The sequence below is a fragment of the Camelus ferus genome, chromosome 2 (assembly GCF_009834535.1).
Source record: "Camelus ferus isolate YT-003-E chromosome 2, BCGSAC_Cfer_1.0, whole genome shotgun sequence".
Taxonomy (NCBI): domain Eukaryota; kingdom Metazoa; phylum Chordata; class Mammalia; order Artiodactyla; family Camelidae; genus Camelus; species Camelus ferus.
The window spans coordinates 109,545,449-109,560,942 of NC_045697.1; the positions used below are offsets into that span (position 1 = coordinate 109,545,449).

Below are 15,494 nucleotides of genomic sequence, written 5' to 3' on the forward strand. Positions count from 1 at the left end.
ACAGTTGAATCCTTTGACTTGCCGTTGTACGTGTGACAGGCCTCTGTCCGTTGTAGGTGTTTTTCCTTTGGCAAGTAAAAAGCTATATGGGCTGTGATCATTGGAGACCTTGCACATTTCCTGTTCCCTCAGAATGTTTCCCACTGTGATTTTATTAACCATCGATAATCCTTGCCTGGGATCACTTGTTGAATTGCTGGCTGCAAAAATGGTGGTTTCTAATGATTCACTCTACACTCTTTTTGGGCATCACTGTGGAGTTTTTGGTTATTGCCACCATTACCATCATTATTATCTTTGATGCCAACTTGTCCCAAATTTGGCTGAGGGCGTCCTTCAAGGCTCGCTCGTGGGTCCCTTTGACTCATGCCCATCATTCTTCGAGCACTTTCTTGCTTTCTAGTAAAACAGGATGTTCCAGGGTCATCCTGTACTCGGGCTTCCCCAGACCCAGAAGAAGCCATTTTTATTTCCAAAAGCCTCTTACTCCTTTTAGGGGGAGTGATATTTAGTGATTTCCCTTTTTTCTGCCCAAGTTATTTTGATGATTTCTTTCTTTATGAATCACCCAGGAGGAGTGTATTAGGAACAACGCGGTTTGCCCACTCGAAGCGATCCAGGGAGTCAGAACCCTTTGCTTCCTTCCTGCCTCGCCTGATCCCTCAGCCTGGCGTTATGCTGAACTTCAGCGCCACCGCCCTGAGGAGCAGCGTGGTGAGCATCCTCGGTGTCTTTTCATCTCTCCGCCAGGGACACCCCAGCGCTTGGGTTTTTATGTTACCAGAGTCTTTCCACCTTGAGATGCTGCTTCAGAACCAGAATTCTTTTAAATTTAAGTGACACACACCTGCCACTCAGCCCTTGGAGTGGGGAGGTGTCCAAAGGACAAAGTAAGGAATAAAACTCTGAAACAGACTGGAAGTGCATAAAAGAAATACGTTTTATGAAGTCTGTGTTCAATTCAAAATCTGCCAGCTGAGCAAGTATTCAGCTGCCCACCACAGAGAATCGTGACTGACACAGGCTTCGGCAGGTGGGAGGGGAGTGCGGCGCTCACTGGGAGAGGTCTGGGAAGCGGCTCGGTGATGCCTGCTGCCCCGCCATCCTCATCCTCGGCCGCTGGCGCCCGACTGTGGGCCTCTCTCCCCCAGCAGGGGTGGTGGGGAGGGAGGGCAGAGGGAAAGAAGACGCCAGCAGACCTGAGTTTTTGTCTCGTAAGCTTCCTTGCCCAAGAGCTAGATCACACGTGGTCTGAGTAGTAAGTTACACTTATTCAGGTGCTTGTTGAGTTTCTTAGGCAAGACATCCTAAAACTGCTTTTTTTTTTTTTTTCAGTATATATATTTTTATTGTAGTACAGTCCGTTGACACAATGTTGTCTCAATTGCTGGTGTACAGCATAATGCTTCAGTCATATAGGAACAAACATATATTTGTTTTCATATTCTTTCTCACCATAAGTTACTACGAGACGTTGAATATAGTTCCCTGTGCTACTAAAACTGCTTTTTAATGAAACTTCTATTTTGAAATCATTTCAACTTGGAGAAAAGTTTCAAGAGGGGACAAGACCTCCCCATTGCCCTTCACAAAGATGCATCCATCTCTGACGTTTGCCACACTCGCTCCACGGCTTCCTCTCTCTTTCCACGCACACGCATTTTTAGGGGCCACTTGAGAGGGCCAGACGTTATGCCTCCACCTCTAACTACTACTCCCGTGTGAATTTCCAAAGAGCAACATCTTCTGACATGTCAGAGGATAATGATCAGAATCAGAAAATGTAACATTAATCATAATAACGTTCTCTCACCTGCAGTCTGCCTTCCAGCTCTCCCAGTTATCCCACCAGCAGGCTTTGTGGCTTTTTTTTGGTCCTGGCTGATCCAGGATCTCTCAGGGGCTGGTCAGGTGGCTTCCCCTCCTTGGATCTTCCTTAGTCTCTCTTCTCAGAGCACACTCTTTTTTTTTTTTTTTTCCCCATTTTTCAGTTTTATTAGGTAGAATTGTTACAATTTGACTGCACATATACAATATATTGCATGTGAATACATATACACGATATACTGCACATATTTTAAAAAATTTACATGTATGTACTGTTCATTGTTTCTAAGAACGTTTAAAGCTTTAGCTTTTTAAGCTTACATAGTTACCAATGGAATAAAGCCAACCACAAAATAAGAACTAATTCAGAAAGACACATACAGCCCACTATTAACAGCAACATTATTTATAAGTGCCAAGATATGGAAGCATCCTAAATGCACATCACTAGATGAATGGATAAAGAAGGTGCAGCATATATATGTAATGGAATACAGCTCACCCGTAAGAAAGAAGGATATTTTGCCATTTGCAGCCCTTCATTCACTTTTTTTTTTCCTCTTCAAAAACCAGAATTTTATAATGGGCACTTCTTTTGCATCAAAAAGACCAAAATACCTAGAAATAAACTTAACCAAGGAGATTACCTGTACTCTGAAAACTGTAAAACACTGATGAAGGAAATTGAAGATGACACAAAGAAACAGAAAGAAATCTTATCAGAGTGCAGGCACTTTTGAGGCGTTCAGGCCGTCTGTTCTCCGGGCTGTCCCTCGAGCTGATGGCTGCGTTGCTTTGCATGGTTAGCTGCAGGGGATGCGTTTTTGCAGGAACGTCTCAGGAGCGGTGCAGCCTTTCTCGGGGTTCTGACTCTCCTCTCCCCGCCTCTAGGTGAAGTACTTTGTGGTGAAGAATCCTTCCTCTCTGCCAGTCTCCCTGCAGCTCCTGCCCATCTCCCTGTACCCCAGACCCGAGGCCGCTGTGCGCCTGCTCCACAAATGGTAACGCCCAGTCCTGAAGACTCCTCGGGGGGAGGGGTTTGGGGAAGTGCTGTTTAGACCCAGCATCGTGTAACATCCTTCACATTCTCCCCGGAGCCTGTGTGTGGCTGTGCACCAGCCGCCCGTGCACACCCCTGACGGCAGTTCCCAGCTGTGTGTACCGTGTGACGTCTTGTCTTCCTGGGTCAAGTCCAGGCCCCCAGCAGAATATTCTTTTCTTGTCAGGGAACCTTTGCAGTCACAGTGGTTCACATACACTCCTAAAATTTATCATCAAAATGCCGGTGACCTCTGCGCAACGCGAGAAATGACGTTAGTGGTTTAGTGCGTTTTTCATTTCATGTTGGTAATAAACAAGATGCGGTAATATTGTTCGTGTCTGTTACATCTAATTTTCGCATAGCAATCACAGTTGCACCTAGAACGTTTCCTCTTTTGGCTTAGTAAGACCTCCCCTGATCCCCAGGTCTGAGCTTCAGCCCTGTTACGTGGCAGAGCAGAGGAGTCTGTGTTCAAGGAGGGGGATGGGGTGTTCTGTGCTTTGAGGGGTGTTTAGCAGCGACCCTGGTTTCCACCCAGTAGATGCCGGTAGGACCTCCCCAGCCACGACAAGCAAATATCTCCAGACATGGCCACGAGTCCACTGAGATAAAACTGTCCTTGGCCGAGAGTTCCTATCAGGTTCCGTAGCTGTGGACCATTTAAAGAAAAAGAAATTGCTTCATCTTTAGAGCTTTTGTCACCATATACTTTTTTACATTCTTTGCTGTCAGTGGTATTCATTCCACAGTATTTATTGAGTTCTTAGAATATGTCAGGTACGGTGTGAGGGGCTGGGACCCCAGAGTGTAAGGACAGGTGGATTGCGTCTGTGTGCAGGTACATGTGCTTGTGTGTGTGTGTGTGTGTGTGTGTATGTGTGTGTGTATTATATGTAATTCTTTCTTCCTTGGTGCTCTGAATGCTATTTTACACATTTTTTTTCTTTGTAGGTTTGGCACCGATACGCAGATGATTAATTTCACAACTGGTGAATTCCAGCTCACCAAAGCTTGCCCTTACCAGGTAGGGTGTCGTCTTTAAACAGAAAAAAGAATGCTGACAAACTAGATGCATAGCATTTGGGCCTCACTGATTTATGTTCCGAGTGTCTTTACGTAATGTATGTGGCTCTCTTATTTTTATATTCTAGAATTAAGTATGCAAAGCAGATTTTTCCAGTTAACTCAGGCAGCAGGAGCCCCTGGTTCATGTGAGCCTGCAAATCATTTTAATGTGATTATTTAGATTCTTGTGAGTGAAGAAATAAAAACTGAATCAGAGCTATGGAGAAAACCATAAAACTTGAGACCCCGTAATTTATAATTCTCCTAAGATTCCTCGGCCCCATCAGATTCTTTTTAAAGGCAAGATAAAGTAAAAGCAATTAAAAAAATCTTCTCTCACTAAACTGACTTCATATTTTTTTTAGCAAACCAGCCAATTTCTGTGATAGTCACCTCATCTATATAAAAGGATTTCTCTGAAAATCTTAACGCTCTGGGCACTCAGAAGGTCTTGGATAAATACTGAGGAGAGGGAGTAAACATGTCATGTGGCAAGGGTGTTGTTTGGGAACTTGGCAGCCTGGTTTCTGAGTTTTCACGCAGTCGTTCTGTGGGTCACTGGTGTAGCTGAGCACTTTCCTCACAGGTGTTCTGTGCCAGAGATCAATTCAAACACGAAGCATCTCTTAAAAAAAATACGCACGTACACCTGTGAACACATATGCGTATCACTGTATTTCTAATGCACAAACGTATTTAAATGCCTTGGGTGCTTTTTTCTTTCTCTGCCCTTACCACCCCCTCCAAAGGTACACTGTTGGCTCCAGATTACCTTGAAAGAGGGAGGCCATAGATAACCTCCAGCTGAGAGTTAAAATAGGAGTCAAAGCAGACTTTTTAAGTAGGTTTTTTTTTTTTTAATTGAAGCATAGTCAATGTACAATGTTGTGTCAATTTCTGGTGCACAGCATAGTGATTCAGTCATACGTATACGTACATATATTCGTTTTCATATTCTTTTTCATTATGTGTTACTACGGGATACTAAATACAGTTCCCTGTGCTCTACAGTGGAAACTTGTTGTTTATCTATTTTATATATAGTAGTTAGTATCTGCAAATCTCGAACCCCCAATGTATCCCTTCCCACCCCCTTTCCCTCTGGTAACCATAAGTTTGTTCTCTGTGTCTGTTTGTTTCTGTTTTGTAAATAAGTTCATTTGTCTTTTTTTTAGATTCCACATATAAGGTATACCATACAGTATTTTTCTTTCTCTTTCTGGCTTAACATCACTTAGAATGACAATCTTCAGGTCCATCCATGCTGCTGCAAATGGCATTAGTTTATTATTTTTTATGGCTGAGTAGTATTCCATTGTATAAAAATACCACAGCTTCTTTATCCAGTCATCTGTCAATAGACATTGAGTGGGTTTTTAATGGAGACGTTTTTACAGTAGGAAACACACAATAGTAATGCTTGTTTCCCTTTGTATGTGGTCTGGGCAGCACTGCCTTGTTGTGTTAGGAGCCTGCCCCGCTCTGTCCCTCTCACTTTTCTCTCCACCAAGCAGTCTCCCAGGGCTGCTGAGAGGTAAATGAGGCCAAGATGCTAACAGGTATTTTGCTCCACTACTATTTAATCATATATAATTTTAAATTCCAAAAATAATGCCAGTTTCCTTTACATGGCAATATCCTTTCTATTCAGATTTGGAAAGATGGTGCAGCTCACTTGGAAAACATTTTTAATCAGTGATTGAAGATTTTCCCCAAGAACATTACATCTTTTGTGATAAAGGATATGATTACCATGGTTAATTTACTACATTGACAGAAAGAATAGTTTCAGTGTCTTCGAGACACTCAAAACTTTAACTTAAAATTCTTATTAGAATTCTTTGTTATACAAAGGCCTACATTATTTTTGTCCATTTGCTTTTAGAAATGTAGCTCTTTTGGTTAAGAGCATGTGGGACTGGACATTCAGGTTTCCAGATATTCCGGCTCTTCCATGTAATCCTGGGGAAACTGCTTGAACCTCTCCAAGCCTTCTCTTTCTCACTCGTAATAATGTTTGAAGATTCAACAAGTTTATGGAATGCTTAGTATTTTATATATGCACCTAATTACATTCCAGTGCCTGGCATGGAAGAACTATTTAATAATTGGTGCTGTCGTGGTTATACTTTTAATACCATAAGTTGGCAGCTTTTTGTTCAGTATTCGTATGTGTATAAAGCAGAGTTTCTCCCTCATGAAGTTTGTAATTTTAATGAAAGTGAATCAGATACCATCACTGTTTCTTCTTTTAGGTAGCGTGGGAAATGCTAGCAATAACTGAAGGATAAAACAAACTTAAAACCTAAAAATACAGAAGAGAGAAATATTAAGCAGACTGTACAGTTAGCTCTAAAAAAATTAATAAATTACTTTCAGTGAGAAGGAGCTAGAAAAGAGTGGGAAGAGGGAAAGTCTACCACAGTGATAAAGAACCAAGTCTTGAATGTTAAATTTAGAACACAGAATTTTATCCAGAGAAAGTTAGAAATCTTGGAGAGAATAAAAGAGGATGTGAATAAATAAAGATCTTTCTCCTGAATGGAGAGACTAAATATAATGAAGATGATTTGTTTATAAACTTAAACTTGACATTAAAGTGAATTTAGGGTTGTCCAGCAGTGGATGGGTGGCTCGGTCAGATCCCTGTAGTGTTTGAGCAAAGGCTGTGTGGTCTGTTTTCTAGGTGATGTTTTACATTCACAGCATCATTCCATCAAAGGCCTCTAGCCCCAGCTCCCATCTGCTCCAGGAAGCAGGTCCCCTTTCCAGCATCCAGTGTCAGGTTGTCCTGCAGCCTCTGCCTCTGCTGCTCAGCTGCGGCTGGGGCACCATGGATGGACGTGGGCTCTCAGGATAAACAAGTTTCACAGGTTGATTTGGTTGGTCAGGTCTAGACATTAAAGAAAAAGCAGTCATGCTTATCGTCCACGATGCACTTAACGGACGCTTGCTCTCCGGGAGTTAATTGCATTTATGAATACTTTGCAGGGTGTGCATGCTGAAGAATCCGGGTTTGGCGTCCTCCACTTACATTTGCAGCCTTTGGAAATGAAAAGGGTCGGGGTAGTTTTCACACCAGCTGACTATGGAAAAGTGACTTCACTCATCCTAATCCGGTAGGTGTGTCCCTGTCTCTTTCTTGGCTGACTGAATTTCTCAAGAATACACAATCTCTTTAGCAAAGAGTTGACATGTACCTCTAGTCAGGCCCTCAGTGATGAGCTGTGTCTCATGGTAGGAGAGGTGTGGCTCCACACTTAATCCCAGTGCCCCAGGCTCCTCCCTTGTACCGTGGGGTGTGAGTGCCCATCTTCCTGGGGCGGCGGTACCCTTCACTCAGTGCCTCACCTGCCATCAGAGAGCAGAACACACACATGAGCACACAGACACGTACTTCTCTGTCCTCAGCTCTGAAAAATAATCGAAACACTGCTGTATATACATTTTCATTCCTCAGTGTTTGGATTTATACCATTGTCCCATCTGTATGTCTTGCTTCTGGAACTCTCTGTAGCTGCAAAGGACAATGGAAAAAGTGCTTGGTTCAGCCTCCTGACTTGTATTGCTTCTTTTCCTTCCTTTTAAATGAACAATTGTTGTTAATTGATTTAAACAGCTACATGTTTTTCATTCTTAAAATTTTTGCATCTTTAGGTAGTCTTTGAGTCTTTTCTCAAAAATTTGCAGTCAATACAGGTCTATGTTGAAGCTCTCTGAATGGCTAAGACATCTGACAAGTTCAGTTTTTCATTAATGTCATTTTTGTTATTTTTTTTTGTAAAGCGTTTCTAGTGTCAGATAAGCAGGCAAAGACTTTATGATTTTGGACGTTCTTTAGTATATCATATGAGTTTGTTCTTCTGCAAGTGAGTGCTACTAAAATGAAAATGCACTAAAATAAAGTTCTTAAAATAGTTTGTTTTATTAAGCATTTTGACTAGTGCTTACTAGAACAAACGAATAACCAATGTTCCAGTAAGCATTTTAATGCTCTGCTGACAATGTTTCATCTTAAACCCATTCTCTGTTGAAGAACTAAGGTTGTAGGAAGTACAAAGATAAGCTTTATCTCATCCCAGCTTCAACTATCCCAGACTTAAAAAGTCTCGATTTTTTTATACTAGTTAATTTATTTTTGATGGTTTCTGTATTGAGAGATATTTTTCTGTAAACAATATTGATCATCTAACGTCACTAAAAGGCTTTTAAGCAGTTTTCCATAAAGGTTTTAATCCTCTAGAAGAGGTAAAGACATCTCAGTGTATTCTGCATAACTAGGAATGGATTCTGTCTCTGCTTCTAGTATTTACGTGAATGATAACTGGCTTTCAGTGCTGTCTCCATCATTTGAACATCATTTCCACTTAACTTTTTCATCCTGGGATTCATGATTTCATTTAATGAAAAGGCAAGAGCTAGTCTGAATTACTGTTTGACTCTTAAGAACTTGAGTCGATATATATTATTTTTGGATGATATTTTATATCTTTAGTTCAGAAGATAGGGTCGGATTTTATTTCTAGAATTACCCCTAAGGCAGAATTTCTTAGAGTCACAATTACTGTGAAAACTCCTTAATTCACCCTGTAAACGGTTTTTTACCAATTTGTCCTAATTTGTTAAGTGTTTCTGGGTGGCCCCCAGTTTATTTCTTCATTTTTTTGTCTCTTGGAGGGTTGATCACCCCCCTGGTGCCTGCTTAGAACACTGCGGGTTTCCATTCTTGGGCGGAGACTGGAGACCGGTCATGGTCATTCGCTGGTTCTCACCCAGTCCGCTTGCCGTGACTCTGCCAGGGCTTGGCGGCTTCCGTTGGCTCATGGATTCCCTGAGATGGCAGGAGATGCCACACTCTTTAAATGGATTCCCCCCCTCCCCCCAAATCTTTAAAAACGTTTTTGCTAACTAGGAATATTCAAATTCAAGTCACTGTATCTTGTGACTCTCCTGGTAATGCTTTTTTATTTGCATCTCCTTTCACTGTAGAAATAACCTGACTGTTATCGACATGGTTGGCGTGGAAGGATTTGGAGCAAGAGAATTACTGAAAGTGGGTGGAAGACTTCCTGGTGCGGGAGGGTCTCTGCGATTTAAGGTGCCCGAGTCCACGCTGATGGACTGCCGCCGACGTGAGTCCGAAAGCGTGGTTCCCGTGTGTGGCCTGTGTGCGTCGCGTGGCCTGTGTGCGTGGTGTGGCCCGTGTGCGTGGTGTGGCCCGTGTTCGTGGCACTCGGAAGGGCAGGCTTGGGCTTAAGCCAAGAGCAAAATGAGATTACAAGATTCTTTAAAAAATTTACATTAAATTTGTTGTATTGATGCAAATAATTAGGCAAACATTTGAGCATGTGTAGACAACTCGATTAGAACAACAGCCTTAGATATTTAACCCAATTTAAATAATAGATATGGGGGGACAATGTATAATGTTAAGTTACCAGTAGAGTATGAAATATTAAAGATAACTGGTAATTTGGTTTATCAGTTAGCTAATCATAGAAAATCACACCAAAATGAGAAGTGGAGAGACTGAAAGTGTGCTAACCAGTAGAACTTTTCGCAGTAATGGAAGTGTTGTACATTGTGTTGTCCAGTCTGGCAGCTGCTTGCCATGTGTAGCTGATGAATGCTTAAAATACAGCTCGTGTGACTGAAAAAAATCAATTTTTAAATTTATTTAATTTTAATTTAAGTAACCATATGTATCTAGTGGCCACTGTATCAGATGGTACAGATTTAAACATCTACATGATTCATTAGAACTTTGTAAATTATGCATGAATTTAAATTAAATGCTTTTGAACTATTTGTGTTAGTTTCCAGAACTTCCTCAGGAACTAAGACAAAAAATAAAACAACAGATGAAAATGTTTTTGGTAAATTCTATCTTATTTTCCTATTATTAGTTTTAGTTTCAGGAACCCACTGAAAACATTATAGTGTAACAGTATGTATCCTATGGGAAAAACTCATTGAAACCATTGGATAATTTGTAGCACTACTTTAATGACTGTTTGAATTTTTTTTTCCAGAAAATTATGCCAAATGAGCACCAAGTTTGAAAAGTTTAGCCATTTTGCATTCAAAGTTTTCATCAGAGTGTTTCTTTTCTCCATTCTTTCATTCGTTCAGTAGTTTAAAGTTGGCCTTGAAAGTTTGAATTAAGGAGGAATACGAAAACTGTAGAACCAGATAAAATGTCAGTCCTTATGTGGAATAGATTGTGCATTATAGATTTATTGGAATATTTTAACATTTGATAACTGTTCCTTTTTTAAACTCCCAATATGAAATGTGCTTTTATTGATTTGCAAGGCTATACCTACCTGCTGCATCCTCCTGCAGTGGGAGTTTGAACTGTTTTTAGTGGCTGTTTTGGATTTACACAGAAGCACACCCCCTCCTAACTGGTCCCTGTTCAGTGTGATCGAGGCACAGGGGGTGTGTGTGGTGGCTAGTGGTAAGTCCAGACTCCTAGGCTTCTGAGAAGAGTAAACTTACCACCTTAACCTTGAGTAAGTAAAAGAACAAAGAATAGATTTTGGGTACCTAGGCAGATCATTTAACTGAGGAACAACCTTGACTAGTTAAGTATTTTTATCATATTCTGATAGTACAACAGAATCTATGACTGTTCTAGAAATTAGCTAGGAAATCATACTTTGAGCTTATATGGATTTTTTTTTTCATTTTAATCATGTAGATCATGGTTTGTGGATTCAATAAATGTTGATATAGTAAATTGTTTTAAATAAAATTTGCAGTTCATCTGTACTAAATCTCACTTTCCATCCTCACTAGAACTGAAAGACAGCAAGCAAATTTTATCTATTACAAAGAACTTCAAGGTTGAGAATATCGGACCGCTTCCTATAACTGTGACGTCTCTGAAAATTAATGGGTATAATTGCCAAGGTTATGGATTCGAAGTGCTAGACTGTCATCAGTTTTCCTTGGACCCCAGCACGTCCCGGGACATCAGCATTGTGTGAGCACTGGGCTGGAACCTCATTTAAGTTTGGGGATGCATTTAATATCTGGTGGGGAGAAACCCTTTTTCATCGGTAAGATGTCTTAAGTTGTTTTCATACAAGTATTTATCTTGTCAGTGTAAGAAATTTTGCTGCCATGATAATTATTTTGTTTCGTGCCTAAAATGTAAACAATGAAGGTTCGTAAAGATGGCTCTTCTGTTGTTAGGTTTACCCCAGACTTCACCTCTTCCTGGGTCATTCGTGAGCTGACTCTTGTGACGGCAGCAGACCTCGAGTTTCGCTTCACTCTCAACGTGACCCTCCCGCATCACCTGCTGCCTCTGTGTGCGGACGTGGTTCCAGGGCCCAGCTGGGAGGAGTCGTTTTGGAGGCTCACGGTTTTCTTCGTTGGGTAAGCTACCACCTTCTCCGCTGGAGAAGACATCCCGGCGCGTTGCATGAAAATGGATATTGTCCAGGTGTGAGCGAAGCATATGGGTTGAGTGGAGCTTAGGTTGCTTTGAGAACCCTGACATTCATGAAGTAGACGAAGTAGTCACTGGTAAGCTTTAAGATAATAGTAAACTAATTGTAAGAGATTCACAGGGTGACCCAGGAGTATAGTGGACATTGTGTTCCATCTGTGTTCAAGGGCAGTCACAGTGGAAGGTGTATATGTAATATAACATCTAAGATACATAAACATCGTATAAGATGCATGATGTCTTATTAGCTTAGGACAATGGCAATTTGAGATTAGAAGACTAGAATGACCCTTTAAGATGTGATTTTATCCTAGAAGTGTCTTTAAAAATTGAATTAGAATGTTGGAGTTAATAGTCACATTATTAGAAACTTCGTTTCTTAAAAAAATCTTCAAGAAATGTCAGAAATTGTGATGGCATACATCTTATGGGATTTTCATACCATATCTTTAGGCATTTCCCATCAACCATTCACCACTCTCCTGTAAAGCTGGTGTTTTTAACGCCAGTCAGAACCAGGCAGTAATGGACCTCGTTGCTTTCTTCCTCAGTCTGTCCCTGTTGGGTGTCATTTTAATAGCCTTCCAACAAGCGCAGTACATTCTGATGGAGTTCATGAAAACGAGACAGAGGCAGAACGCCAGCTCCTCTTCACAGCAGAGCAGTGGTCCAGTGGATGTCATCGGCCCCCATTCGCACAAGTAAGGAGGATTCTTGTAGCGTGTGTGTGGGCAGGTCTCACCTTTGATATCACTCATTTCTGGTTTTTATTGTAAGGTAATATACATTTGGATTCCAAGTGTGTTTTTGCACAATTTTCTTTTAAGTCTTATGTGACCACTGTGATATTTCTTTTATGATGAGATAGACTTCACGTAAGTGTATTCAATTCTCCGAGCTTTAGAAGAACAGAATAAGTGGGGAGGAGGGTGCAGCTCAGAGGTAGAGTGCTTACTTAGCATGCATGAGGTCCCAGGTTCAATCCCTCGTACCTCCATTAAACTAAATAAGTAAATAAATAAACTTAATTACCTCCCCCACCAAAACAAAAAAACAAAAACATCCATGTTGGTACAAATAGCATTATTTTATGATTTTTTATGGCTGAGTAGTATTCCATGTATAAATATACCATAGCTTCTTTTTTTATTAAGATTTTTTTATTGAGTTAGTCACTTTACAATGTTGTGTTAAATTCAATTTTTCAGTTATACATGAACATACATATATTGTCACATTTTTTTTCTCTGTGAGCTACCACAAGATCTTGTATATATTTCCCTGTGCTATACAGTATAATCTTGTTTATCTATTCTACATATGCCTGTCAGTATCTACAAATTTTGAACTCCCAGTCTGTCTCTTCCCACCCCCTGCCCCCTTGGCAACCACAAGTTTGTATTCTATGTCTATGAGTCTGTTTCTGTTTTGTATTTATATTCTTTTTTTGTTTTGTTTTGGATGACGCTAAGTGAAGTAAGCCAGAAAGAGAAAGACAAATACGTATGACATCACTTATACATGGAATCTTAAAAAAAAGACACAAATGAATTTATTTACAAAACAGAAACAGACTCACAGACACAGAAGACAAATTTATGGTTATCAGTGGGGAGAGGGGGTGGGAAGGGATAAATTGGGAGTTTGAGATTTGCAGGTACTAAGTACTATATATAAAACAGATAAACAAGTTTCTTTTGTATAGCACAGGGAACTATTCAATATCTTGTAGTAACCTATAATGTAAAGAATATGAAAATGAATGTATGTATGTATCTGTATGACTTAAAAAACAAAACAAAACAGGTATTAGTGGGGAGTGTGTAGCTCAAGTGGTGCATGCATAGCATGCACAGGGTCCTGGGTTCAATCCCCAGTCCTTCTATTAAAGTAATAATTAAATAAACCTAATCACCCCCTCCTTGACAAAAAAAAGAAGAGAAGGTGGAGAGCTCCCTGATACACACAACACTGACTGCTCCCTCTTTCAGCGGGAGTTCAGGTAGAGGTGTCTTGGGTCTGCCTCGGTGTTACATTTGTTAATTCCTAATTAATTCCTAATCTTCCTAAATTCAGAAGCAGCTGCAAGAACTTTCTCGACACCTACGGCCCCTCGGATAAAGGCCGGGGGAAGAGCTGCCTGGCGGTCAGCGCCCCGCAGAGCAGGCTGCAGAACGCCCCGAAGAGGAGCCCGGCCACCTACGGCCACTCGCAGCGGAAGCACAAGTGCTCTGTGTACTACGGCCGACACAAGGCGGGCGCGGCCGGCGCGGCCGCCGACGACAGGCCGGCCGCCGCCGCGCGGGAGGACGCGTGCGCCGCTGCGCTGGGGGACGGCTGGGCGGGCGCGGGCGGCGGCCTGCACAAGCCCCTGGCGCTCCCCAAAGGCTGCCTGCGCGCCGCCGGCGGCCACGCCCCCCCGGAGTGCCCCGCCAAGGAGGGGGCACCGACGTGTATGTTTCCTAAGGAAACGGCCAGTAAAGGACCCGAGAACGCGGCCGCGCTCAAGGAGCGCGAGCCCTGTCCCCTGAAGCCCCCGAAGAAACTACCTGAAAGCCATCTGCCGAGAAATCCACCTCAGTACCCGCCAGACCTGCCCGAAGTTTCCAGGAGAACTAACGGTAACCTTTGCATCCTGTCTGATGACTCTTGTCTCCTGTTTGGGGCCGGTCTGTTTTGAGTGGACTTTGTTCCCACCTGTGACTTTAGGTTTAACGGTGGCGACTCAATTTCCAGTTCACGCGCAAAGGCTTATGAGCAGAGGCGCTAACTGTTGAAATAACGGTCTGTAAGATGGAATGTTGAGGACGACGCACCAAGTTTTTGTTTTATTTTTTTTTAACATTTTTTATTGATTTATAATCATTTTACAATGTTGTGTCAAATTCCAGTGTTCAGCACAATTTTTCAGTGCACCAATTTTTAGAACGTCGCGGTTAAGAGTTTACTTTTCCGTTTAGTACCTATGTTAGAATGATGGGAGTACCACGTTTTACTGTGAGAATCTACGGACACCTATTCCTCATTATCTTTTTTCTTGGCTTTCCAGACTATTTATATAAATCAATCAGCCCCTCCTCCCAAAATAGGGAAAAATCAGTCAGCCCATGAAATGTTTCTGACTGAACAAAACTTACTTTCTTACCGATTTACCAGCTGCCACCATCACAGGCTCCTTGTCCCTGTTTCTTCTCTAATTGTGTCCCTTGGTTAAAAGAAGACAGAAGTTCTCTTGTAGCAAATACAGTTAATAAAAATGCCAGCAAAACTAGACGGGGAGGCTTTCTTCCATATCCATTTGTCGTTAACTCTTTAATTGATCCCTCTGGCTTCTGGCATAAGAGCCTCTGCTTATATTTTCGCATCCATCCTGACCATTTTAATAAGTGCATTTCTGTTCCTATTAAAAGTCATATCTTTGACAGTTTTTAATATGGAAGAATCAGTGGTCTTTGATCTTATTTGAAATGTCTGAATATAAATGATTTCGTATTTTTTACTTCTTGATATTGTAGAGAAGGTGGTAGATTGGATGATTCTTATGAGCTTTATGGATTTAGTAGAGAAGAAACCAGACTGAATTGTACACGTTCCATCAAAGGACATTTCTACTTTAAAGGAAAGCCGGGGTCCTCTGAGTAGAGCATGGATTAGGCTCGCATTCCAGCACGCATTCCTGGTACCCCTTGTTCTAGCCCTCCGTCCTGTTTCCCTGGCCATAGTGCACGTGCTTGAATGGACTCCTGCTTGCAGGGTCAGCGCCATCCCCATGTCCCCTCCCCGTGGCGTGTGGGTATGCCCCCCGGATGATGTACTCAACCCGGTCTCCATGAAGTCAGAGCCTTCCTTGTCTGAGGGGGTTTATGGCGGGGCAGTGGGGACCTCCTCCCCCTTTTCTGTCACTCTCGACACTCTCTAGGGCCCAGGCTGCAAAGCTCTGTGAAAGGGCGAAATGATGGGGTGAGTCTGGTTGGACTTTTCTCTAGTTTTGTGTGTCCTTTAGGCCTGAGGACAGCATTGGACACAGGCTGACTTCACACCAACTTAAAATCATAGATGGTTTGAGGGAATTTTGTCCAGGAGTGCTTCTTCTGTGGTCCA

At 41.8% G+C, this 15,494-nt stretch overlaps 1 protein-coding gene across 1 annotated transcript in view; it reads left to right on the forward strand.

The window, feature by feature from the left end:
- Positions 1 to 15,494, forward strand: part of TMEM131L (transmembrane 131 like) — a 159,808-nt gene that overhangs the window by 114,014 nt on the left and 30,300 nt on the right. Inside the window, 9 exon segments of the mRNA XM_032465146.1 lie at positions 573 to 714; positions 2,719 to 2,828; positions 3,821 to 3,893; positions 6,926 to 7,053; positions 8,924 to 9,066; positions 10,736 to 10,922; positions 11,135 to 11,320; positions 11,945 to 12,094; positions 13,470 to 14,014. Coding sequence (XP_032321037.1) covers positions 573 to 714; positions 2,719 to 2,828; positions 3,821 to 3,893; positions 6,926 to 7,053; positions 8,924 to 9,066; positions 10,736 to 10,922; positions 11,135 to 11,320; positions 11,945 to 12,094; positions 13,470 to 14,014 — 1,664 coding nt within the window.